This window comes from Primulina huaijiensis, chromosome 10 (genome assembly GCF_012295235.1).
Source record: "Primulina huaijiensis isolate GDHJ02 chromosome 10, ASM1229523v2, whole genome shotgun sequence".
In the NCBI taxonomy this organism is placed as follows: domain Eukaryota; kingdom Viridiplantae; phylum Streptophyta; class Magnoliopsida; order Lamiales; family Gesneriaceae; genus Primulina; species Primulina huaijiensis.
In genome coordinates, this window is record NC_133315.1 from 14,443,750 (window position 1) to 14,470,942 (window position 27,193).

Genomic DNA, 27,193 nt, shown 5'->3' on the forward strand with positions numbered 1-27,193 from the left:
AAATAATTATTTAACTAGTGGGCTTGAGTAAAATCAAGTAAAGTCTAATTGGGCTCAAATATGTTTGAGATAATTAAATTAAAAGTCCATGGGCCTTTTGTAAATGTTACAAGCCCACTAGGTTTTGCATGCTTGGGAGATGAAGGGGTGTTGATTACTTTTGATTAAAATATTGAATGGCATGCAAGACTACTTTTTCACTTTTCCCACAACCTAGACAACACACTTCACTCTCCCATTACACCTACCTTGGCGGAAAATTCACTCTTATTTTTCTCTCATTTTTGTTCTTTAATTGTTGGAGAAACAAATCTCTTCTCAAAGAAAAATCCTCATATTTTTCTAGTGCAAAATATGAGAGGATCTACCTAGTTGTAGGGATGGCAATGGGTAGGGTATGGGTCGGATTTCATACATCCATCCCCATACCCATTTATTAAATTCATACCCATCCCCATCCCCATACCCATCGGGTATTGAATTTCATCCCCATCCCCATACCCATCGGATTATCGGATACCCATACCCTACCCAAATACCCAATTATCATATACAATTGAATTTTTTCAAATTTAAATTGTTTCAATGAAGTTATGAATATTTAAAANTGATGAATCTTTAATATAAATAAATATAATTACTATATATATACACACACACACACACACACACACACACACATATATATATATATATTAATTTAAACGGGTATTCGGGTCGGGTGTGGGTCGGATTATATCAAACCCGCCTCCATACCCGAACCCGAAAATCCCCATACCCGATTACCCAATTATTTAATCGGGTCTAAAAATCCCTCCATACTCTCTTCTATTCGGGTCGGGTATCGGATCCTCCAACGGGTTCGGATGAAATTGCCATCCCTACCTAGTTGGTGGTGGGCTTGATTTTGAAGGTAGGAGGAAGCTTGTAGATTTTTCTTGCCATACAAGAGCTAAAGTGTTTATACTTTAGTTGGAGCCATCATCAACCTCAAGAGGTTGATAGGTAAAACTTCTAAACACCCTATGAATGTCATAGTTTGTGTTTTTGTATATGTTGCACACTAGTACTTGGTGTTCGAATTTTTCAAGATTTTCCATAAAATTTTCGGTTTTCATGTTTAGAAAACATTCTTGAGCTTCCGTTGCGATTTTGAACACCTAAAATCGATCCCTTTCAGGCTGCCCATCAGACTCCATGGTCAGTTTCTTTTGTTTCCCTTTGGCTTCGGCGGTAGAAGATTTCGAAGAAGTTCCGATCTCACTTTTCCTCCTTTTCATGTTCTGAAGCATTTCGGACTTCATAATTCTTTCGTCTAAAAAAAAAGAGAAGATGTCGGGGAAGAGGAGACATAAGAAGCAAAAGAAACATAGATTCAGCATAATATTGGTTTTCAATAGGAAAATGGAAAGGTTATGGGAAATATACCTAGGTCCCCCTCCACTTCGATTCTCTTCTTGCAGAACCTAAATTAACAAAGAAGATCATCCTAGATCAGGCTTTTGACGTCAAAACACCTTTCCGAGGTACTAGCAAAGAAGTGGGTCAGGTCAATGACACGCCTGGGTGCGGGAGGATCTCTAAGGGTTAACTGATCGACCCAAGCCATATCGCAGTGTCAAGGAAGAGACTCTGACACCACATAAAAATATCTTTTCATCCAACCTTTGTGGGATGAAGGGTTCCCGCCAAGAAAATCGCACTCGGGCCGGGGCGATAGGTAAAACCGACCCATTTCTTTTCTTTTGATTTGTACAAAGCGGTCTAAAAGGGCTACGGAGAGGGGTATATCGAAATACCTGAGCAATACTCCCAAGGCCAGAAACGTGCTAAAGGAATTGGGAGCTAATTGACTGGGGCATATAAGATAGTGATCACAAAGGCACTGAACTACCCTGGGGATAGGAAACCGAAGACCCATCTCTATTTGGTCCAAGTAAAATGTACAATATCCGTCGGGGGAGATATGAGCCCTATCTGTAATCTCAGGGATTCTAATATCGATTTCCGGAGACAACCGTGATAACTCTCTAATCCTAGGAACATCGTCATACCCTAGGACCGAAGCCTTAATTTCGTACCAGGGAAGCTCCGCCGAAGTCTTCGAAAGGGAGGGGGAAGAAATGCCTACAATTTCATCCATTCCTTAACCAAAATATTGCAACTAACACAGGAAGAAGAACTTACCAAAGTGGTCAAGAAGAACAGAGTTGGGAGCGAGAGGTTACCGAACTCAGGAAAGCTGGCCGAACCGTGAACGTCGAAAGGGCGGGAAGCACTTTGTAATTTGAGAGAGAAATGAAGAGAATTGTGAGATTTGAGAATGAAGAGAAGGCCGTATTTATAGGAGGGTCAGGCAAAGGAGAACCGTCCGATTAAATCAAGAATAGACGACTAGGATCATGCCTGTTCAAAGACCTCGGGATCCGAACCAGCTTTTGATCCTAGCCGACCAAAATCTTACAAACAACTTGAACGGTCCAGATCTTCTCGCAACCAAGGTTGAACTCGAGGGCTTAAGGCTCACTCATAGCGATTCACTGGTCTAAAATTCAGTACCTTTTTTAGACCACAAATGGAGGGTTACTACTGATGCCCTCAATATTCAACCATGCTCGAGTCCTATTTCATCCCGAAGACCTTAAACGCAACCCGTCGAGCACAACTCGTACGAGTTCGATATCATCTCTAGACGAGCTCAGCCGTTTCTTCTTGAGGACCTCGGCCGAGCTTAGTGTTCGGCTGAACCCCTGATGGCCGAGCCTCGGTGTTCGGCCAAGTCAGGGGCAGAGCTCGGCCGAGCCCTGGTGCTCGGCCGAGCCACTGATCGCCGAGCCCCTGTGCTCGGCCAAGTCATGGGTAAAGCTCGGCCGAGCCAGTCATGGGGAAAGATCGGCCGAGCCCTGGTGCTCGGCCAAGCCCTGATGCTCGGCCGAGACCTAGGCAGAGCTCGGCCATGGTGGTCGAACCTTGGGCAGAGCTCAACCGAACCTCTGGTAATCGAGCCCAACCGGCGCCCAGAGCAGGGTTCTGTTAAGCACAGGTTCTTGTGACATGAATCGCAGGCCCAGGCCTCCTGTGTCTATCCTAAAAACTTTGCCAAATGTCAAAAGCGTGAATGACCTTTAAGTATGCTAGAATCTCGCCGTATGATTAGATGCGACAAGAAATCCGTCCTGAACTTGCATGCTAGAATCTCGCCGTATGATTAGATGCGACAAGAAATCCGGCCCGAACTTGCAGTGATTGAAGAAGAGTTTAATTTTATAGGTAAATTTACCTAAAATAGACTTCGGCGCAATATGATAAGAAGTCCTCTCAACCACTATAAATACCCAGGTATATTTCATGGTTGAGGGCATTGAGACATGAACTTTCTTCAGCACTATTCCACATATTGTATCTTCCCATTTCTTTATTCCTAGCCACAAAATCCGATAAAAACGTCATAGTGGTCACGCCGGAGAAATTCTCAGCACCTTCCAATATCTGCTAGTTTGTATAGACAGGTGGTGGTCTATCCGCTCCGGTTCACACATTACTAATCTGAAGTTCAAGCTCACCAGACCGGACCCAGGGAAAATTTGGTATCATCAAAAACATAAATTTTTTTAAATTTGGATATAAACATTAAATCCGAAGTTTATATAGTTCGGTCTCATATTATATATGTAAAAAACGAATAGATCGCAAAAACAAAATTTATTTAGATTAATACTTTTATTTAGATTATATATTTTATTAAAGTAATATTTAATATTTTTAGATTTTATATTTAAAGGTTTTATTAAAAACATAAATAAAGGGCTAATATATTATATTTTAATTACAAATTTTAATAAATTGTCAAAAATCGAATAATCAAAACTGAAATAATAGAACCATTTTAGTCGAAAACCGAACTAAATGAAAACGGTTCGGATATCGGATTATATATTCTCAAAATTGAAAAAATAAAATAAATTGCATAAAATCGAATCGAAACGACAGATGATGAACACTCCTCTCCAAATTTTATTCCAAAAACTGAATAATCAACGAATAAAAATATTATTTATTTTAAATTAACTCAATAAAAAATTCAAAAAAATATTTTTAATTATTTATTATTATTCTTCATTTTTATTAAAAAGATCATTAAATAACAAAAAAACTAGTGTTAGTTGATCAGTGATTATTTTTACTATAGTTTATTTCTCATTCCGAGAAGTTTAATTAATCTAGTAAATGATACGAAAAGAAATGATTAAATTTTTTATTTAGTAGTAACATTATGTGTTTGCTTAAATTATTAATAATAAACAAAAAAGAGAGGAATTTTTGCTTAAATTTTAAAAACACTTTGTTGTATTTGATAATTTATTTTTTTTATATGATGTTTTATTTTATTTTTTAAAATTTTCACAGAGGTAATAAATGATATTTTCCCTGGTTTACGCCTCTGATTTTGTAATATCTTCTTACTCTCTATATATATGTTATTTTAATAAAAAGAAATAATTTAAAAAAATTAATTTTCATAGAGGTAATAAATGATATTTTATATTTATTTTAATAAAATGGTAAATATTCTTTGCTTTAATATCTTCTTACTCTCTATATGTTTCTTTTTTATTTTAAAAAAAAATCGAGATGGGGAAATAACCCATTATGCAATTTTTTTTTTAAAACGGGGACAGAGGAGATAGTTAGGTACACATATTACTCCATCAAGTACAAGCCCATCCTGCCTTTTTTTAAAGGCCACCTGATTTCAACTCTTGAACACACCACTTGGGAAGCAAGAGTTAGGCCAAAAGATTCGTAAAATCTCAATTTTATTGATATGTGATATTTTTAATTATATATGTTTCGTTATATTAATTATAGCACTGCTTTTTTAATCAATTTTAATCATTATTTCAAAAATAATGTTATTAAATAACCAATATCATCATTAAATTTTTATATCTACGTAGTTAAAAAATATTCTTGAAATATGTATGTATGTTTGACAACGTAATTATACATTTTAATAATGATATTAATCATATAGTTTTTTGATTCTGACGAAAAAAACTAAAATTGATATTAAAAAAAATATAGTTACAAGAGTATGATTGATTTAACGAAACATGTAACACTAAAAAGGTCACAAATCAATGCATACATGATTAAATTTGATCTTTTGTATTCATGTATTGCATGCGTAAAAAAAGAGTCAAAATGCATAAAAATATTAAGTTTAGATCGGAGATTTATCTCATAATATTTAAAATTTTGTATTATTTTAATGTTTTTTTCTTTGGAGTTATGATCGGTACATTGTTGTCAGAAAAATTGGTTAAAAATAGGGAAGATGGCCTCACATTATAGATTAATTAATTGGTTCCATATGTATTTTGAGTCGATGGGTGTTTTGAACGATTTGAAGGCATTTTAATCGCCAAATTCCTTCAAATCACATGAAATCCATGTTGCTAAAAATTTATCGCTAAAATTTCACACTTTACAAATATATACTACTCTTCGTTGATTTTTGAATTTTGATTTAAAGGGTTTTTTTTGTTTTTTTGTTTTTTTTAATGAATACATTAGACGAATACAAAGGCATCAAGAGCTTATTCTTCTTCATGTTGCTTACTGTCTCACGGATTGACTCAGTCTATATATGCAAGAAAAACATAATATTTTTAACATAAAAAATACTATTTTTCATGATTTGAATCGAGTCGGAGATCCGTATCATAAAATTAACTCATGAGACGATCTCACAAGAGTTTTTGTGTTTTTTTTTAATTATATGGAAACCTACTTGATTTTATTATTCCTATCTTTATATATATATATATATATATATATATATATATGTATATACATATATATACATATATTTTTAACATAAAAAATACTATTTTTCATGATTTGAATCGAGTCGGAGATCCGTATCATAAAATTAACTCATGTGACGATCTCACAAGAGTTTTTGTGTTTTTTTTTAATTATATGGAAACCTACTTGATTTTATTATTCCTATCTTTATATATATATATATATATATATATATATATGTATATAATTGTTAGATATGAAATTCTTAAAAATATTATTGAAATAAAAAACTTTGAATTTTCTTATCAAAATTTTATTTTCTTTATAATATATTTGCATCGACTTGGATTCAATCAATGCTTGGTATTTCAAAGAATTCATATAAAGAGCATTTTGGCAAAACCATAGACCACTCGGCAAGGATTGTGGATCGGATTTATTCAACCACATGTATTGTTCCCACAAGCTACGTGCAACATAAACCTTTTATTTTATTTTATTTTATTTTTTTTATAACTTTATTTAAATCAAGATTCTAACAAGTGCGTAGAAAAAGTCAAATTTTACGAATTTAATACAAGATCAGACATGAAAAACATTTTTAGTTTTGATTATAATTTAGTTATATCAAGTAAAGCAATAAGGAACACATAAACATACAAAATTTAAGAATAAATTTATAAATCTTATGAATATTTTACCTCTAAAAGTAACCATTAAAGAACCTTTAGGTTCTTTAGGTATCTGTATAATGTTTTTTTTAAAAATATATATTATCAAATATTTAATATGAAAATTTTAAATAATTTTCACCAAAAAAAAAATTAAAGTTAACTTAAAACTAAAAATTAATCCAACTTAAAATTTTATTTTATAAGTTGACGTATAATCCTTCTTATTCATGTTTAATATGGTCAACTTTAATTTAACCTCTTTTTCTACACTTTGGCTCTAATCAAATATTTTTCTTCAAGCTTAAATCCATTTTTTGTTCTTTTTTGATACCCTAGAAGAGAGTCGGTCCACTCTCGAAAGCCCATGAGAATTCAGGTCCAATATTCAGAGAATTACTAATGTCATCTTCATGGCCAAAGCCCGTTTATCCAGATTCGATAGAAGGTCATTCGAGAGCTCATCTCAGCCGAGCTCTTATATAATCATAATCTCGTAGATCAGCAAGAAGTGGACGAGCTCCCTGGCCGACTCCCATCATGGTCCGAGCCGACCTCCCAGAATACATTATCGCATCGATAGAGAAGGTCTCGACCGACCTCGGCCGAGCCTAGCTCCAATAGAAATCCGGGTAGTAGACGAGCTCATGCCTCAAGGAGCTCCCACTTAAATATATTAGTGTGTAGCCCGTAGAGATAAAGCTCGTAGATATTTAATTCAATCTTATCCAAGGTTCTGAGAATCCAGAGTCCTACAGAATCAAGATTCTACTTGTTTTAGTCATTGAAGAATCCCAGTCGCAGGTTCCGGTTATTGTTTATTCATTCACTCATTCTAGACACACACAATATTCTCTCTATTTTCTATTATCTGACTTGAGCGTCGCAGAGACTACGCTGAAATAACCTACCGGCTCCCTTCTAACGTTCCTGTTTGTGCTTCCAAATTCCGAAGGTCCGACCAGAGCTTCCAAAGCAAGATCCAACCTCCCAGCTACCCTCACGATTTTCATCAATGACATCATTTTTAGAACACTGATCTAAAGTAAAATTTAATAAACTAAAGAACTCGTCAATGACTTATGATCTATTTGATACAAAGATTCTAAATTTAAGAAGAGCTATTAAACTCGAGATTTCATTATAACAAATAGCTTCTAGCTCGAAAAGAAAAAAAAGTCGAGGCAAAGAATTTCATGTACGAAATAGAAACTGGTTGAAGAGCCCAACTTTGCAGGAGTCCATTTTGTTTAAGGCCCAGAAGTAGTGAAGATCCATGTTTTGATTCCAATGTGCACCCTTGTCAATCTTGTGTGTGTAAGGAAGGGGGGGGTGGTTGAAATGGATTTGGTGGTAATTAGGGTTTGATTTATGATACATATGTGATTAATTTGCAGTTTGGAGCCTTCCAGGTTTTTGTCTTTGATGGGACTCCATCCCCTTTAAAGTCCCGTGCAAGAATAGCACGGTATTGCAGAGCATCGGGCTTGGATTTATCAAGCCAGCTCCAGGCGGAAGAGGGTGTCTCGGTTGAGGGAAACCGGGCATTTAGGAAATGCGTGGAAGAATGTGTGTTAAGAGATTGTTGTGGGATTGTGAAAGTTATAATTTACAGGAAATGCGACTTAAGTTGTGATTGGATTGAAATTTTTTGCATTTTGCAAGATGATTTGAACTTGAGATTTGAGATAAAGGATTTGGAATCAATCATTTTGACTGCAACAACTTCAAATCTTTTAAGGATTTGAAAATTTACAGAATTGAAAGGCATCCAAACAAATGTGATCCATTTAAATCAAGGACTTGAAATGACTAAGTCTGAAATTCTTCCATCCCAATGCTGCTTATAGATGCAAATGCTCATTTTGTTCATCACTTGTCAAGTTTCTTGTCAACATTTCTTGTCTGCAAAATTACCAAGCAGATTATTATTTAATCGAACAATTATAGTTATAATTTAGTTCAAGATGTTTTCTTTGAGAAGAAAACTTGAATTTTATTATACACACTTTTATCCATGGAGTGAGTTAATGCTTGACTGCTTCTAATGTCACAAGTCGTTCACAAAATGGAACTTATCAGAGTTCGTAAATGTTTTCTGATAGGATTTGCTGGAACTCCTGGGAATGCCAGTTTTAAAAGTGAAAGGGGAAGCTGAAGCACTCTGTGCACAGTTAAATAGTGTAGGACGTGTTGATGTTTGTATCACTGCCAACAACTATGCCTTTCTTCATGAGGCCCAATGAGTTATCAAGCTGTTCCAGCCCACCTCAAAAGCCAGTATTCGATCTGTTTCAAGATGAACTTGATTTTATTTTTGTCCTCAAATATTTACGGAGCATACTAAATTCTTGTTCCAGACCTCAAGTGAAGGAGAGTTGAATGTCATTTAGAAAGAATCTTTTACTTCCTCTAAAGGTTGTGTAGATTGTATTTGCACAATTGCGCTTAAAATAGTCACGTGATTATAAATTTAAAAAGTAATTTAAAATGTGTATCTGTTGGTGTTATTGTATCTGTTCTTTTTGTGTTAATTTTAATTTCAAAACACTCGTATATGATAATGAGCAGGAGCCATTGGAATGCTACCATGTAGCTGACATTGAGGCTGGTCTTGGGCTTAAGAGGAAGCATTTGATCGCTGTTTCTCTGTTGGTTGGAAGTGATCAATATTTAAGTGGTGTCCAGGGAATTGCTGCTCTTCGTTTTGTCAAATGTTTTAGTGAAGAAGAAATATTGGATAGGTTAATGTTCAATTACATGTGCACATGCATTCTATCTTTTACATCCGTGTATGTATTTTTTAGTCATTGGAAGTTAAAATCAAAATGAAGTTTGTAAATCTCTTTCATGTTGCTCAGGTTGAATAAAATAGCAAAAGGAGTTCCACTGGTAATGCAGGGAAATATTGAATCTGGAGGTGAACTTGCACGAAATTCTAATGAAAATTCACCAAAGCCTAAATATCCTCATTGTTCACACTGTGGGCATCCGGGCAACAAAAGGCTCATCTCAAATTTTCTTGTGAATATTGCGGTTCCAATGCTGGCAAGAGTTGCTGGCAGAAGTCAGTAGGATTCAAATGTGACTGTTCATCATATGACTTTGTAGGCACTTTGTCAAAACAAAATCCACAACCAGTTTCAGGATATTCCAAGTCTATCGGGCACCAATCTCTTGTTCGGCTAAGTCACTTTATTATGATTAGCTAGTCAGCTTTTCTTGAGTAAATGGTTCTCTATACATGCCTGCCTCAATGCTCGAATCTTTTTATTTATTGTTAGCAATCTAAGTGGCGTGCATTGGTAAAAGGATTACTTATTTACACAAATGACATTTATTTTTTACGAATAAATGTAATTTTTTATGGATTCATTCTGGTGAACTAGAAAAAAAAGTTCTGCCTTGTGATTTCCAACGGTCCAGGTTTTGTCATCATTTTTTATCGCATGTCACGCGTAAAGATTGCTCTTCATTCATTAATAATTACACATGAGACTCTAATTAATTTTTTTTGATATGGCATGTAAGAAATGATATGATGGTGTATGTATATATGTATAATGTATATGTATATGTATATGTGTATATATATAAGTTTATTAATTAATTTATTTTCATATGGGATGTAAGAAATGATATGATGGTGGTGTATATATATGTGTGCATGTGTGCGTGTATATATACAAGTTAATATATAATTGTATGAAGTTGATGATCTTTTAATCCAAGACTAACATGATTGTATGCTCTCTCAGTCTCTCTGTTGCATCTCTCTCTTATCATATGGACTTGTTTTAACCATATGCTAGTTTTGGGTCTAAGCCAAAACTTCCCTAGCCGAAAACTGGTTCTTCTCTTTTTAAAAAACAATAAAGAAAATTATTTTATTCCTATGTGCTCAAAATATTTGAAGTGTCAACGAATCTCAAGTCATACATGGTGAACAAAGGAATTTGCATTCTTGTTGCTGATGGTGATCTCATTTGCACTAGAATTGTGTTCGATATGCTTCAACACACCAGCTATGAAGGTCAAACTCCAAAAACCGATTGAGTATTCCAGTCGCGGCCGTCGTTATTTTTCAAATGATTTTTTTTTTTAAAAAGAAAGTCAATATGATATTTCTGAAATTTTGATTTTGCCCGCTTATTAAGATTCATACCCCAACTCCAACCAAAAATAAACTTGTTGATAACTTGTGATATGGATGAATTTTTAACTTGTGTTTTAGACTTTTAGTTGATATTTTTTGTGATGTACGTGTGTCAGTGTTGGCTACTGGAAGTGGTTTAGATGTTTTGAATTCTATATGGGAGACAAAGGGAAGGATAGAACTTGTCCTGACAAATGCTCAAAGGTTAGGACCAAATGGGATGGAGATTGTGAAACATATTAAGAAGAAGCTTCATCTTCCTGTCACATGTAAGCATTCATTTTGTTCTTCAAATCTTTGGATTAATTAAATTTTGATATAACATCTTTTGTTTTATATACTGAAGTATAATGATTTTGAATTCTTTTTTCAAAGTGTACCTTTGGTTTTTTCTTAGAAATAATAGTTTGAAGAAAGATCTAATACAAGTGGTTAGTTTTTATCATGTCAAATTTGAGTTTGTTTCACCTGAGCCCATCTCAAAGTTGAGCTCAAAGATTGGTTTGAGTCAATTTTGATTACTTGGTCGAGTCGAACTCCAGTATAGCGCGAAACTCGACCTCGACTAAGCGGTTATGCGCATGTTATTTGCAGTGATGTCTCCTGAGAAGGCAAAGATGGAGTCTACAACCCAACCAAGCAACTTCTCAGCATACCTTTTGAATAACTCGAGCAGTGATGACATGAATAAACTCTGGCAATTTGCATTAGAGGAAGAAAAGTTCAAGAAAATATCACAGAGCACTCCATTATCAGCTGATGAATGCAGCAGAGATGAAACTACTTTAATGGAAAAGAAACAAAGAGTTGTTTGGACAAAAGAGATGCATCAGAAATTCTTGGATGCCATTGAAATTCTAGGATATGAAAGTGAGTTTTATGTCTTATTAGTGCACCAAAACTTGGCCCTAAAATTCTTGAGAATTGTTTCTGGTGACAATTGTTCTATAAATTTTTGGAAGCAGGAGCAGTTCCGAAGAGAATCGCAGAGGTTATGGGGATACCGGGGCTTCGAAGAGAAAACGTTGCCAGTCATTTACAGGTTCTCTAGAGATGAGAATCTACTACAATGAAATCTTTATTTTGAATGCTTACCTGATATGATCGCATTAGCATTTAAATTCCCAAATTATTTTAATAAATGACAGTATAACACCAATAACTCTCTCAATAAAAAATCATAAATAATGATCATGTGAAATCCACGCCAGCATTGAAACAGGCAATTAAATCTTTCTGCAGAAATTTCGCAATGGCCTGAAACGAGCTCAAGAAGTTGCTCTCGATTCAGTACCTGGCACGAGCACCATGAATGAAATCGAGAGATCAAGCATGCTCAACAATCCTGAAGAATCCACAAGAAGATTCATCATGCAAAACAAGGACACACAGAAGAAAGATCCTTTTGGTGCGACCAACCGTTACACGAATTTTAGAGCATCACGGTTAACAGATCACTGGCTGCAGAATGGTCCGTTAAGTCCCAACTTCCAAATATATAGAGATCAGACGAAGAACATGCTTCTGAGTACAATAAAAAATACTTCATCCACATATGATAACAGTGCTACGAGTTCTAAACCTACCTTCAGGTTCGTGGGATACAGGTTGACAAGTGATGAGAAGTCTATTGTGTTGTGTACTGAAGATCAGAATCCTGAAACATCAGTGTCTCTCAAGTCTTTTGATCAGCCGAAAAACTCGCAGAATGAGGTGCTGTTTCTGAGCCCGTTGACTGCGGAGAATCATGGGAATGAAAATCCGGATCAGGAAATTTATTTCCCATCAAGGGAAACAACCAAGAATGAAAATTTGGGGCAAAATTCGTTGGCAGAGGACCAGCAAGAAGAATTTGAGGATGTCCTGATAGATGTGTCAGGAAACACATTTCCTTACATGGATTGGCAAGAATTTGAGGATGCAGTTTTTAAACAAGATGGTACTTATCCATCAAACATATAAATGTTGTTATTCTTCAACGTTGATATTCAATTTGCTAATTTAGCAGAGAAATATGAAAGGTATTATTATCAGTATTATCAGAATCTCACTTGCCGGCCGTTTTCAAGATTCAGCTCTTTTTGTTCCCTCACCTTAAAATTTCACCTTTTCACGACCATGGGAGCTTCACCATCACATGCAGCACAAAAATCCTCCTACCACTCATGCGTGAGATTGTTCTTTGATGTCACATAAATCATCTGATCAGTATAATTTTTATAAAATAAATTATTCAATAACAAACTATGATCTATTTTTTTTTAAAATAATAATAAAAGATCAGATAAAATATCATAAGCAGATCGTCTGTACAATAATCGTAACAATCTCTAGCGAATACTGTTGTGACATGCAAACGTTAACAAGAAATTTTGAATGCAATCCTAATCTTGTGAGATGTGAAGCATGATTTACCATAAAAAAATTCAAGCATATTTAAATTATGCTTCGCATGCAAGTGAGAGTACACAAATGCTGTGTCTTGGTGAACAATCATATTGCCTTTATAAATACAAGATCAAGACCATCAACAATAATAAGAGAGAACAACGAAGGAAGTGTGTGAAGAAAGGGTGTGGAGAAACAAGTGTGCGTATCAGCTTACAAGAAGCAAACAACCCAAAGTTGAGAGGAACACTTCAACATGCTATCAGCTTAGATCAGAAGCACAATTATCTCAAGTGTGTGAGAACACTTTCTTGTTGTATTCATAGATCAGTTCTCACACACGTACACACAATCACTCACATATATACAGAGAAAAGAGCGTATTGAAAAGCTGTGTGAGTCTTGCACAAAGACAATAAACTTGTGTATGTAGTCTTTGACACGTAGAAGTTAAACAAGTGTTGGCTGGAAATGTGCGGCCTTCAGTCTAGATTAGGAGTTCAGTTAGGCAGTAGCGTAAGTTTTAAGCTGAGTGAGTTTGTACAAGGTGTTGTATAAATCAAAGTCTTCTAGTGGATCCTACCCGAGGTGGTAGATGGGGTGACGTAGGAGCGGTTGAAATCTCCGAACATCCATAAACATATCTTGTGTATTAAACTGTTTAACTATTGTTTTAAACTAATTTGATCAGTTCGAGTTGATATCAATTCAGTTATACCATAACTGAATGATACAAGCAAGAACTGATCCTTCTTATTTCAGTTAATCAGTTTACACAAGCTAAAAGCTCTAAGCTAATCAGTTTTTCTTAACGAATGATTACTTCGAGTATTTTCCGCTTGGTTTAAAACCAAACTCGATTTAATTCATCGGTATTTATATTTTTAGAATATGGGCTATTGCAGCTCATTGAGAATATTGTGTTTGAAACACTTTTGCAGATGCCCAGAACCGATTCCATCAGATTCCAAAATTCATAATCTCAAAAGAATCAACTATTTTATGACACTACGAGTTGTTTCTTAATAACTTTAAATATTTCCCCAAATGAATCCAGCCTTATAAGATTTAGTGACAAATTCAAAAACAGATATTTCTGGACCTTAGAAATTATAGCAATCACATTGTTTATTTCTCTTAACTTAAATCCTCAATTTTTGCAATTACCTCGTATACTCCTCAAATAATATTTTTTTCAAATCTTGTAAACTGAAGTCTACGAGAATTATACGAACTCCGATATTCTTAGTTTGTATTCCTCAACTCCTTCATAACATTATTTCAATAGTTTTGCCTAATATCCCAATATACACGAATTCCGTTTACTGATTTTCTCCCTCCGTTATTTGTCCCCTCAATTATCTTACTTAAATTCTGGAATCTACGGTTCCTCTGGCATTACGACCTTTACCACAATGATGCTGTCCATAGATCAAATTATTTCGTGGATTGGATTTCACTTGACTGTCTACGGTTCCATTGCGTGTGCTCGGGGAGCCCCTTTTCTCCTCGGCCCACAGAGACAAAATGAATCGTTGAACCCAAAGGTATTTGTATCTTACGGTAAAACCAAAAATAAAAATATAGTTGATTAAATCTTATTTTTAATATTTATATCATTCGTGTTTCACGACATACGGCTTATAACACCTATAATACCATTGTAATTCTCTATGATCCACTATGATACCCACAAATTATTAATTTGACGAACCATACTTCCTCATCAAAATCGCTAATATCAATATTTCTCGTTCCTCCTAGGACATCCTCATACTTACATATCTGTCTAATTTCCTCAACCACAATTCCTTATGTAATCCTTAATAGGTAATTTCTTTGGTGACTACATTCAAATAGACCCTTTTATTTTTCAGTAAATTGCAACATAACTCCCAAAGCTCTCGGATTATTCGATTAAGCCTAACTTATCGCATTCTTAGCTCCTCAAACTATCGAATTTAATCCAAAACGGCTCCCATAGATTTCGAAAATTGCTAAAATGACCCCATAATTCTCCTAAAATTTGCAATCAAGACCTAAAAATTCTCGAATTCTCCAATTTAGCCCCAAATTGTCACATTTTAGCCCCTCAAGTTTTCAGATTCATACAACTAATCCCCTATATTTCGAATTATAGAAAAATTATTCAATTCGCCTCAACTTAGTCTTAGGTAGTGCAAAATTTCGAGATACACAAAAACAAAATTTTCCTCACGTCTCTGAAGAATAATTGTACACACGTCCAAACCACGTAACCAGCATGCATTTAATTTAGAAAACTGCTACCTCCAAATCTTTATATCTTAAAAGCATTTTAAAATTTTTCCAGCATGTAAAATTCAAAGCAGTAAATAATCACAGACTTGAGGCATGACTTCTTGAGCTTTTCGGAGTGGCAGTAATACAACCCTATCGGGATCTTTCGCTCTGATACCAACTGACACGTCCACTACTTTTTAACTTTAAAATCCTACTAATTTATTTTTATTTTGAACATAAATTTCAAAAATCATATTTAAATTAACTCAACATTTCCACAACCAAAAACTTAATTTAACATTTAAAATCTCAAGTGCATAAAATCCCTAAATCGGCAATTAATGAAAATCCAATTTCAACCTTTAACATGATCAATCTAACTTCGAAAAATAAGGCATAAAAATCTCTAATTAAATCATTAACAAAATATTTTAAAACTTTAACGATCAAGCTAATGCGGAAAATAATGTCCTTCGGGAATGTACTACTAGACTTGATCCACTCAAGCGTCAGCGCCTCCCTCAATCTCATCTTCACCTGCAACGTTCAAACCTAGTGAGTCTAATGACTCAGCACGTTTTAAACATGAGTAACAAATAATACATATACAAGCACATGCATAAAAAATCATACTTTTATTCAAAATAAGCTAGCATAAATTTGTAAGCATAATTTAATCATAAATCGTCAAATCATAAAGCTTTTCATCATTTATCGTTTTGGGTGAAGTTTGATCCTTGAAAGTGATTAGCTGTATCCTCTGGTCGACTGATCAGTCTTAGCTCACCATTGCGCATGGGGACGGGTACTAGGCACCGAGTAAAATGAAAATACGATCGTTAGGCTCCCTTTAGGGCCTTCTCCCGTAAACGGGCTCCCTCTGGGGTCTTCTCCCTCACGACATTCTCAAAAATCATATATCATATCTTTTTTGTCACAGTCAATTCACATCCTTCAAAATATTTTTCTATTTCTTTTTAATCATAAAATATCGTGTCCTTTCCACATTCGAAAAATAGCGTTTTAACAACAAAAATTGCACAGCTTTATCATAAACCATAAAATCCCATATTTTCATCGTAAACGTCTCAAAATATCATTTAGCATGCGTTATGATTATTCGGGACACTGCCAACCTTTTTTGTGTTACCCACTTGACAAATGACCGTTTTGCCCCTGGACCCAAAATTTTCCGATTTTGACTTTTTCTCACTTTTATTGACTCGAGCCTATCCCAAATAATTATTTAATCTTAAATTTGACTTCTAATATTTTTCTTAGGCGTAAACCCGAGTCTTTCGATTTAATAACTTAATGACTAAACACGAAGCTTTTTTAACCCCGATAAATTCAAAACTTAATATTTTCTTCCCAAATTTTAAACATAAACTTTTCATCCTTAAAATTAACATAACACCTTAAAATACACCCATAAACATTTCTTAGTTGTAAAATTAAGCTCCTCAACTAATTTCCAAATTCGTTTAAAACTTAACCCTACGCCCTGGTTTTAACCCGAATCGACTCAAAACTTAACCAAACTTGAACCATAGATTATTAACACCTAACCATACCTTATGCAACCCAAATCAAACCATTTAAGATCCTTAGAATAGCTTAGAACGCCTATTGAATTTTCTGCACAATTGATCAAACCATAGCCCAAGCCAACTTTCAATCCATCGAGCCTAGCCCTTAACCATCATGTCCAGACCCTATGTACCCATACTAGGACCTATACTGAACCCACATAACTCTACTGAACCAGCCTCTACAGCCCTAGAACTTGCAACCTTAAACCCGTGCCCCTACAAGCCTTAAGCGACCCAAAGCGCACGCTCCTTCCCTAGCCCTTGCACCAGCCTTCCCTTGGCCTATCTAAGACCATGACTAGATCCCCTTTTGACCAGTGGACATGCCCCAATATCAGCCCACAGTCTGTCTGTGAAGACCCAAAATTTTACTATACAAAAAGAAAAAATACCAAGTTGATTTTTGTTTTGCATTGAAGATGAATATGGCATGGGGGAGAATAAATTACATGCAGCCTTTGACATGGAGGGAGAAGACCTAAAGTCACATTGGTGATTAATGCCATTAACCATGCAGCATTTGGTATGGAGGGGGAATGCCTAAAGTCACATCGGTGATTAATGCCATTAACCATGCAACTTTTGGTATGGAGGGAGAAGGCCTAAAGTCACATTGGTGCCTATAAATAGTGGCAAAAGAATGAGTGCAATCACACCAAAACCACATCAAAAGTTTTCTCCAAAAGTTGTAATTTTCGAGCACCAAAAATTATGCCCAATTTCAGAAAGTTTTGCTCATTGTTTTACACGTCCAAATCCGATCTCCACCGTTCAGAATATACCTACACGTGTTTGAAGCAACATATCCAAAATTCAGATCGATCCAACGATTCAATTAGGCGCAAAAATTTTTGCAAGGTGACTAGTTTTTCAGTATCAAGCTCCAACTTGTTCATTCCAAGATTATTGGAACAATCTTTCAAGTAAGTGGATTTATATGCTTTAAAGATTACATATTTTTTAAAATTCGATCATCTACTGAATGATGTGAATAAGTGTGGATTTCGAAAATCACTAAGTTACTTCAAATCGTTTTGTTTCGTTCCGTCTGTTTGTTCGTTTATGCTTCTCCGTTTTATTCTATGTTGGTGTCATTGTGTTCGAACCAATTTGTCTCCGAATGATAAGTTATTTGTTTGAATCTGATAATGGTGCATCAGGAAAGCATGTGAGCGAAAAGACTCCAGAAGAAGCATGTCTATGAGAGAAGGCCCCAAAGGGAGCCCAAGATCAAGGATAGCCTATGATCATTATAATCTGTTTGTCTGATAAGTTATGTTCTGAAATATTCTGATTCAAAGTTCTGATTGTTCTAAATCTGATTTCTGTTAATTCAACTCTGAAACTCTGATTTGTTCAATGATTAACTTATGTTCATCCAACTCTAATATACTATGTTATGTAAAAGAAGAAGATTTTAAAAGTATTATGTATCAAATGTTTTCTGGTATTCGATCGGCCCTACTTGCTGAGTGTTTTCCAAAACGCTCACCCCCTTACGTCTCTCTCAAGATGAGAATGAAGAACAGGTAGAAGAAAAGGAGCAGGAGCAGTTCTGGGGCTGATAAAAAATTAGAATGAAGTAATTCAAGTTCTGGATATTCAAGTCCATTAGTGTTCTTTTGTCTTTCTTAGTAATTTTTGTACTTTTCGCATCCACAACCTCTGTATTTTTCTTCATTTGTAAAAACAATGGAAAATTTATGAAATAGACTGGCATTTGACTATTTGCTACGAGGCTTATTGTTATTTGATTAACAATGCCGGATGTCACCGACGTCGCGGTCTCGGGGGCGTGACACTGCCCCTTCAAGAAACCTAAAACCGAAACCCTAATTCATATATGATCCCAATTTTCGTTTCTTGTTTTTCTCTTGTTGTCCAGCCCTTAGACAAGCCTCTATGGACCCTTAATCATGCTGAAAAATATTCCCTTTCATAACCCTATCATAGCAGCCCCTTTGTGCAACATAACCATGGATTTAAAAGCATAAAAATCAAAGTTTTATCATGTAGATGCCCCAAAAACGAAAATAAAAGGAGGGTTTCATATTTTTCATACAAACATGATTAAACACACATAATATGATTTGAATGGTGCAAAAAGAAGGTTTAGAAACGTGCTTTTGTATTTAAAACGATCAAAATACGAATACCGTAGCGGTGGAACATCGATGACGAACGAAGGACAATTTCTATTTTTTTCTACCATTTTTTCTTGTCAAAACCACACCAAAAACCCACCTTGGGATGCAAGGGAGTCAGGTGATCGCTGTTGGAAGGAAGAACGAGGAAGAAGATCGAAGAACGAAGAAGAAAAAAATCAAAAACTTCCTTGCAAGCTTCCCTAGATTTGGCCGATTCCTCTCTTCTCTCCTTCAATTTACGTGAATTGTGTGTGTGTGTTTCGGTGTGTGTATGTGTTTAGGTGTCTAGGTGTGTGTAGGACTCTTTTAAAAAGAATTTAAAAATGTTTCCTAAACACTTAATTAATGGGCTTAATTAAGCCTAGCTTTCTAAATAATTAATTAAACCCATTAAGATTAATCAAATCATTAGGTCTCAAATTAAAAGAGTTAAAAATATCTATTTACAAAAAAATCCTTTATAAAATACATAAAATCTCTTGCTCACACTAATTAATTTAAACTTGATCTTAAAAATGGAATATTTCTTAAAATATTTAAAATAAATATTTTCTTAAGTAAAAATAAAAATTTAGCTTTTATAACTTTAACACCTTAATCGTCTCCAGTCCTCCGTTCCGACAACCACCGACCGGTCCTCCGTTCCGGCCAACCACCGATATTCGTCTGAAAATCTTTAAATCATGAAATCAAACAAAATTACACAATTAATCATTTATTCACTCAAAATATATCATTCACGCATCTAAAATCATTTAATTAAAATATTTTAGCAATTTAATAATTTTTATGCATGCGGTCTACGTGGACTGATTTTCGGACGTTACAAAAGTAGTCGCCACTAGACTGGTAAGTCCATCCTGAAGTTCCCAAATGCTGATAGACTTTTGAAATAGTTGAAGATGCCAGCATTTTAGTCCGAACCTTTCTGCTCAGAGCATCTGTAACTTGATTCATTCACCCTGTTGGTACTGAATCTCACAATCAAAGTCCTTAAGCAATTCAAACTATCAACGTTGTCTCATATTCAAGTCGGACTATGTGAAAATATACTTTCGGACTCTTGTGATTGGAATAAATCACAAACAATTCTCTGTACAGATAATGACGCCATATCTCAATGCAAACACAATGGCAGCTAACTCCAAATCATGAAATGGATATCGAGTGTCATGTGGCTTCAACTGACAAGATGCATACGTAATCACTTGCCCATTTTGCATCAAAACACAACCCAGTCCATTTAGAGAAACATCTGTACAAACAGCAAATCCACCTGAGTCTGAAGGCAAAGCTAGCACTGGAGCTGTAGTCAACTTTTTTTTCAAAGTCCGGAAACTAGACCCACATTCCCCAGTCCATACAAAAAAGTCGATCTTCCTGCATCAATTGGGTCATTGGCCTAGCTATTCTAGAAAAAACCCTTCAATGAAATGCTTATATAATAACAAGCTAATCCCAGAAAGCTTCGAATCTCAGACACATTTGTTGGTTTAGGCCAATTGATAACAGCTTCAACCTTACTAGGATCAATAGATACTCCTTGTGCAGATATAACATGGCCAAAAAATAAAACTCTATCCAACCAGAACTCACACTTAGAAAATTTGGCATACAATTGCGCTTCTCTGAGTGTCTGGAGAACTAATTTCAAATGTTCTTCGTGCTCTTTCTTTGACTTGGAATAAATCAAGATGTCATCAATAAAAACGATAACGAATTTATCTACGAATTTTCGGAATACACGATTCATTAAATCAATAAAAACCGCTGGAGCATTAGTCAAATCAAACGACATGACTAGGAATTCATAGTAACATGTCCGAAATACTATCTTAGGAACATCTTCCTCTTAGACTCTAAGTCGATGGTATCCGGAACGAAGATCGATCTTGGAATACACAGAAGTACATTGCAACTGATCAAACAAGTCATCAATACACGACATTATTCTTCATAGTAGCCTGGTTCAACTGCCAATAATCGATGCACATTCTCATCGTTTCGTCTTTTTTCATTACAAACAATATTGGAGCTCCCCAAAGGCGACATGCTGGGTCTGATACAGCCTTTTTCCAGTAAATCTTGAAGCTACTCTTTGAGTTCTTTCAACTCTGCTGGAGCTAAACAATATGGTGCTCTAGAAATAGGATTTGTCCCTTGCATCAATGCAATGATAATATCTATTTCCCTTTGGGGCGGGAAATCTGAAATCTCATTAGAAAATACATCAGGAAAATCTTTGACAACAGGAATATTGGAAACTTTCAATCATTCTTCTTGTGCCACGTCGAGAGCCTAAATCATAAATCCTTCAATACCTATGGACAAAAATCTGAACATTTCCATAGTCAATTCTAACGGAATACGAGACTGTGATTCATAACCGTAAAAGTTTCATTTGTTGGCATAATACGTTATAAATCTGAAACTCCATGGAAACAATCCACAGTAACTCGATAATTCATCAATATATCCATACCGAGGACACAATTGAAATCAGACATAGCTAACTTGATTAAATTAGTTAGCATAGTATTATCCTCAAATCTAATCACACAATTTAGGACTATCTCAACTATCTCACGAGAAATCAAGTATAAACCGATAGGAGTAGCCACAGACATAGTATCCAACAATGGAATAGCAGCAATCTCATGCTCATCAACAAATACAGCATATAAAAATGAACGAGATACTCCACTTCTATCAATATACATGTAGGATAATGAAAAAAAAACATAGCAAATACTTGCAATCACTCCACCTAGTGAATCCTTAGCCTGATCCTGAGTCAAGGCATGAACTCAAGCCTAACATGGCCCTGAAAAATTGCTGCTGAGGAGGACCTCTGGGTAGTGGATAACTAGACTGCTGAAATAACTGTGTAGAAGCATATGGCCTGAAAGCTGGTCCTCGGGGAATCTGATCAAACTGTTGTGGCTGAAATTGTTGTTTCTCTGCATTGGGACATGCTTTGGCATAGTGCCAATTCTGATCACAGATATAACAAGACCCCTGAACTCCTATACATTGTGCACTGAAATTTCTTCCACCATATCTGTAGAACTCGTAAACTAGACTACGTATAAGTCATGCATAATTCTAGTATTTAAATTAAAATGATTTTTATTGCATGAGTATTTAAATTCTTCCTTTAAATTTAATTATTTTATGCAGTAGTTTAATTTTTATCTTTTCAGTTAATTCAGTGAGGTCGGACTGGAGTTGGAGTTTTGAGATAAAATTTAAAATTAAGAAAACATTCCCAGAGTTTATTTTAGCTAACTAGTAAGTTAATTTAAGTTAAAAGGAGGTTTAAGGAATTATTTAAGTAACTTGAGGTAAGTAGGAAATAAGTTCATTTAGGTTCCATAATTAATGTGTTAATTCACTAAATTATTTAAAGGATAGGTAAGGCTCTAAAGGTTAAAAATACACTAACTAAACAATATTTCCCCTCCATTTAATTGTTCAATTTTCGGCCACCCCTTTAGATGATCAAACAATTTCTTGACAACTCACTGCCTTTGACCCTTTCCTTGTCATTTCTTAGCATGATAATCCTTTCATTTATTAATCACCATTTAATTAATAATCAATCAATATCTTAGCCTTGTTTGAGTAGGAAGAATCGGTCATTGCACCCCCATAATCCCTCCAAATATCTCTTAGATATCAACCATTTCAAATTCAAAAGTGAGCAAGACTTGGTCATGCCATTTGAATCCTTTTTATATTGCAACTCCCCTCATTCTCCTAACCATTTTCCCCCTCTCCCTTGCACCGAAATTTAGAGCTTAACTTAGTGTAAAAACCGTGAGAATCAGTGGAAGAAACAAGAGGAAAATCGAGTAGCAAACAAGTAAGCGTAACGCTCCGTCTCCTCCGCGCCGCGTCGTCATATTCGTTCGCTTTCTTTTCAAAACGAAACCAAGGCATGTATATGTTTTTATTTGCTCTTCAATCAAGCCATATTAGTATTTTAAAACAACATACTCGTGATTTTATTCAAGCAAAAAAAAAATTCATCATGCAAGATTCAAAAACATTGTGCAGAACTATTTCGGATCCCTCTTGTGCTTCACGTTTTCTGTTGTTTATGATGGTTCAGGTGTTGTCTCACGCCCAGGCTTGCCAGGCTGCATCTAGGATGGTTATAGGGTGTGTTAGGAAGAGATTAGTCCATTGGTTTAAGCCTTTTTCCCTCCAGCAACATGAAATGACAGCCACCTCCCCATGGTGCAGAATTGGATTTCGAAAATTCTGGTTTTGTTTCTCTAAGGATGGTTCGAATCTTGGTTGGCTCTTGGGCCTATAACCTGGTTTAAACCCTTCCCTAGCATGTCTAGGACGTGACCAAGATGCCCTTTCATGGCTTGGTTCATGTTCCCATCAGTTTTTAAAACAAACAAGACAAGCATCCCCTTCGACCCCTTTTTAATTCTGCATGTTTCCCTTTCGGTTTTGATGGTTTTGGGTGGACCTTGGTTGGCCTCTGGCCCTTAGCCTTGGTTCACACCATACCCCATGATGTCTAGATCAAGCCATGATCAACCATATGGCCACTGGTATGATGCATGACAGCAACAAAATGAAATTTCAGAAACATCACCGTACAGATTTTTGTGTTCTCGGTTGAAGCTTGGTCTTGTCCTAGGTGTTGGATTGGATTGTGGTTGGCCTAGGGCCCTTAGCCAGGGTTCAAGCCACACCTTAGGATGTTGGGAAGAGGCTCTGATCGGTGGTTCAAGCCCCAATGGCCAATAGTCTCACAAACGAAGCAATGTAAGCACTAGTGCAGTTGCTGGAATTTCTGGACAGCAACTTGTTGCTTCGGTTCAGTGGGTCGTTCGAGTTCTTGGTTAGCTTTTAGCCTATGCCCTTGGACTGGACAGTGCCTCATTAAGTTGGAAAGGTCATGTTTTTGGCCGTTCGTGATTTGGATCATTTTAGAGGTCGTACGAGAATTTACGGTACGATGTGCCAAATTGACTCTCGAAAGAGCGTTTCATGTTTTGGCCTCCATTCACCAAAATTTCGACTTGCATCATTTTTGGAGCATTATTTCGTCATTTTAGGTGTATTTTAATCATGACTAAATGATGGTTCGGTGTTGGTTCGAGTTGGCACGGAGTCATGATTAAATACGAAGTCGTTGGGCGTAATTGTCTCGTTTTGGAGTCAATTACAAAGTTTTGTCAAGAAAATCATTTGCATAATTTTCATGTTAGATTTAAGTCGCACCGAGCATGGGAACGATCCAATCCATGTGGTAAAATAATACAGGATATTTCATTATGCCATTTAATTATATTACGTGCATAATAATGTAAAATATCCATTTTTTTGAGATTTATGTGATATTGCTTGTGGTCACTTTACTATCATGGGATTATTACTTCATCCGGTCGCCAGTTACCGGTCATTTCAGTTCAGTTTCACCCAGTATACTGTGGCATTAGTCTGATCAGACAAACATTACTTCACCAGGTCGCCAGTTACCGGTCCGGTCGTCAGTTACCGGTAAGTTCAGTTCAGTTCAGTTCAGGGGCCACTTGCGTAGAACATAATCTCAACAGAAAATTTATGAGATGTTATTTATGACAGAGCTCGATTGAGCAAGCATTTCACTTATGATTTTCAGTCAGTTATGCACGTATTATAATTGATCATGATAAGTTATTGTCACGTTATGACTCATGACATGATATTTTTATCTCATGCGAATTTTACTATATTATTTACTCGTTATTTACGATATATGCATGCTGAGTCTTTAGACTCACTAGACTTGATTGTTGTAGGTACTGATGAGATCGGGACCGAGGGCGGGGACCAGTGAGCTAGCTTGGGTCAGCAGTAGTGGAACCCGAGGACCTCATTTACAGCACTTGCCATTTTTATGCTCAAACATTTTTATCAGTTGTTGGATTACTTTACTTGTTATTTTGTGAGCAATAATTTCTTCCGCTGCTATTTTTAAACATTAAACTGATTCATCAGTTTATTCCGTGAATGAGGCATTTTAATTATAAAAAAATTTTAAATTTTCCGTAAATTTTCAAACACGAATTTTCGGGCCATTATAGCACAGTACACAACATTGGATGACCTAACTGCACCTCCCCTTTTAGTACTGCCTGAACTGGAGGAGCTAGATTGAGATATCTTCTTAAATTGCTTACCTTTTGCTTTGAATATTTGTTGTTTGGGTTGCAGGTATGATTGTAGAGGCTGGTAAGGAGGTAAACCCACTGACATCGACATGCTACTTGTAGATCCCTGAGTTACAAAAATTAGAACTGGATGTGGTTCTCTCCTAAGCAGACTTGCCTCTATTTTCTCCGCTTTCTCCACGGCCTGAACATAGGTGTTGGGCGATCCAATCATCACCAGAGTGTGAATATTTCTTTGCAGTCCATGAAGAAAACGTGAAAGTTTGGACTGATCAATTTTCGCAACATGTTGTACATATGGCAAAACAGCATAAAACTGAGAAGCATATTCAACCACTGATTTATTGCCTTGCACCAACTGGTTAAACTCATCTTCTTTGGAAGAATAATACGATGGTGGTGCATATTCATGAGTAAACTAAGCACAAAATACTTCTCAAGTAATTATTTCACCAGATTCATTGAGTGTTTCCTCTGTGACTTCCCACCAGAGTTGTGCTCGGCCTTTGAGTTGATAGATGGCCAGTTTCAGTCTGATATTTTGGGAATACTCTAACAAAATGAACAGATGGTTTATACTCTTCAATCATCTTGCTTCTCTTTCACCACTTTCATAGCCAAAGAATTTAAGAGGACATAATTCTTGGAATTGAGAAATTATTAACTGTATCCCTCCCACTTTCTGAGTCAACTATTCCACTTCTTGATTCATCTCATCTTCCACATCAAGTCCTCTCACATTCTGTGCTTCAGACTCTTGTACAACTTCTTTCCATTTTTGTCTCTTCCTCTATGCGTCATTCTATAAGACACAAGGATTTAATACCATACAAAATAATTTAATAAGCACGAAACAGTTAAAGAAAAACTGAAACTTAGTCTAATAGACAGTTTTTAAACAAAATTCAAAGTCTAATCAACTAATAGTTCTAACTCAGGCAAGTTCAAATAAATCATAACAAATAATTCAAATAAGAGCAAATAGTCAAACACAAACTCAATCATTTTATTTGTGTCTAGAATCAAGTGCCCTAAACTCTAATTCGAGCATATCCCAGTTATACTATGATACCAACTGTGAGGGCTTGTGCTCCTAATTAACCTTTAATAACCAAACAGACATGATTAGTTAATATAAATAATGAAATTGATTAAAAAATTTTCTTTTGAGTCAATAGAAATTTTGGCAAGACCTCCCCGTAAGTAGGACATCCAAAAATTTCCAAACAACACAAACAACATTTATATACTCGAAATAAAGTCATAACATCAATTCACAAAACTATAGCCGCATTGGCAAGGACTAACACATGCAGAGCCGACAAAGCTCGATCACACAACTATCAATCCAAGACATCGTAAAAGTAACAGTACAGCTGCATAGGGCATCCTCTAGCAAATGTATGACTCGATGATATAATACACACATATATATACTTATATGTTTGAGAACTCTCAACAACAACCCAACTACTGGGCACCGCTACCTGACGCTCCACCAGACGTGTCAAAGCCTCCTGGATAATCTGCTATGACATAAAAAACCACAACATTAAAAGAAAAGAGGGGTCAGCTCCAGTAGGACGAACCAGTAAAATTATGACAAATATAACTGACATGAAATAAAATCAAGTAAAATGAAATGCGTGTCGGTAACAACGAAATAACGGATAGCAAAACGGAGTCCAAATGAATCGCATCTGTAATAGTGACAATGGCCACCCGTGCCAGGAATGTTGCAATGCAACATCAAAGCCGTCACTCATCCATACACGTACCATCGATGGTCCGGTAGCGACACGGTCAATCCTCATGCAGTCATCAGGAGTGTGCTAATCCTATAACTCGCTCAATTGATGAGATGTCAGGAGTGATCTAATCCTATAACTCGCTCCATCGATGACTCAACAGCTCAACAGATCAATAATGATACCAATCAACAGAGTCAAAGCTCGAAATACTATGTATGAATAGTTAATATTACTAT

The 27,193-nt window shown here is 35.7% G+C and overlaps 2 protein-coding genes and 1 long non-coding RNA gene across 8 annotated transcripts; 2 read left to right on the plus strand and 1 right to left on the minus strand.

Annotated features, from left to right (window-relative positions):
* Positions 1–7,755: 7,755 nt before the first annotated feature.
* Positions 7,756–9,590, plus strand: LOC140985616 (flap endonuclease GEN-like 1). Of its 6 annotated transcripts, none has more exons than XM_073453480.1 (4): positions 7,758–7,799; positions 7,880–8,900; positions 9,054–9,274; positions 9,344–9,590. In XM_073453480.1, the coding sequence occupies exons 2-4, from the start codon at positions 8,865–8,867 to the stop codon at positions 9,555–9,557; spliced, it is 471 nt and encodes a 156-aa protein (XP_073309581.1). In that variant the 5' UTR covers positions 7,758–7,799; positions 7,880–8,864; the 3' UTR covers positions 9,558–9,590. The 6 variants fall into 6 exon arrangements, 2 of the variants coding, with proteins under 2 accessions (XP_073309581.1, XP_073309582.1); XM_073453481.1 differs by having other exon boundaries at positions 9,054–9,226; XR_012176809.1 differs by having other exon boundaries at positions 7,756–7,799; positions 8,588–9,590.
* Positions 9,591–10,147: 557 nt separating this feature from the next.
* LOC140986037 (uncharacterized) lies at positions 10,148–13,109 on the plus strand. The gene is made up of 5 exons (XM_073453987.1): positions 10,148–10,515; positions 10,755–10,907; positions 11,233–11,508; positions 11,604–11,680; positions 11,881–13,109. The coding sequence occupies exons 1-5, from the start codon at positions 10,422–10,424 to the stop codon at positions 12,598–12,600; spliced, it is 1,320 nt and encodes a 439-aa protein (XP_073310088.1). The 5' UTR covers positions 10,148–10,421; the 3' UTR covers positions 12,601–13,109.
* LOC140986038 (uncharacterized) lies at positions 11,789–12,364 on the minus strand. Its single transcript, XR_012176880.1, has 3 exons — positions 12,225–12,364; positions 12,064–12,125; positions 11,789–11,983 (listed from the first exon to the last, which is right to left on the minus strand). It is a non-coding gene; the product is annotated as an uncharacterized lncRNA (long non-coding RNA).
* Positions 13,110–27,193: the final 14,084 nt, after the last annotated feature.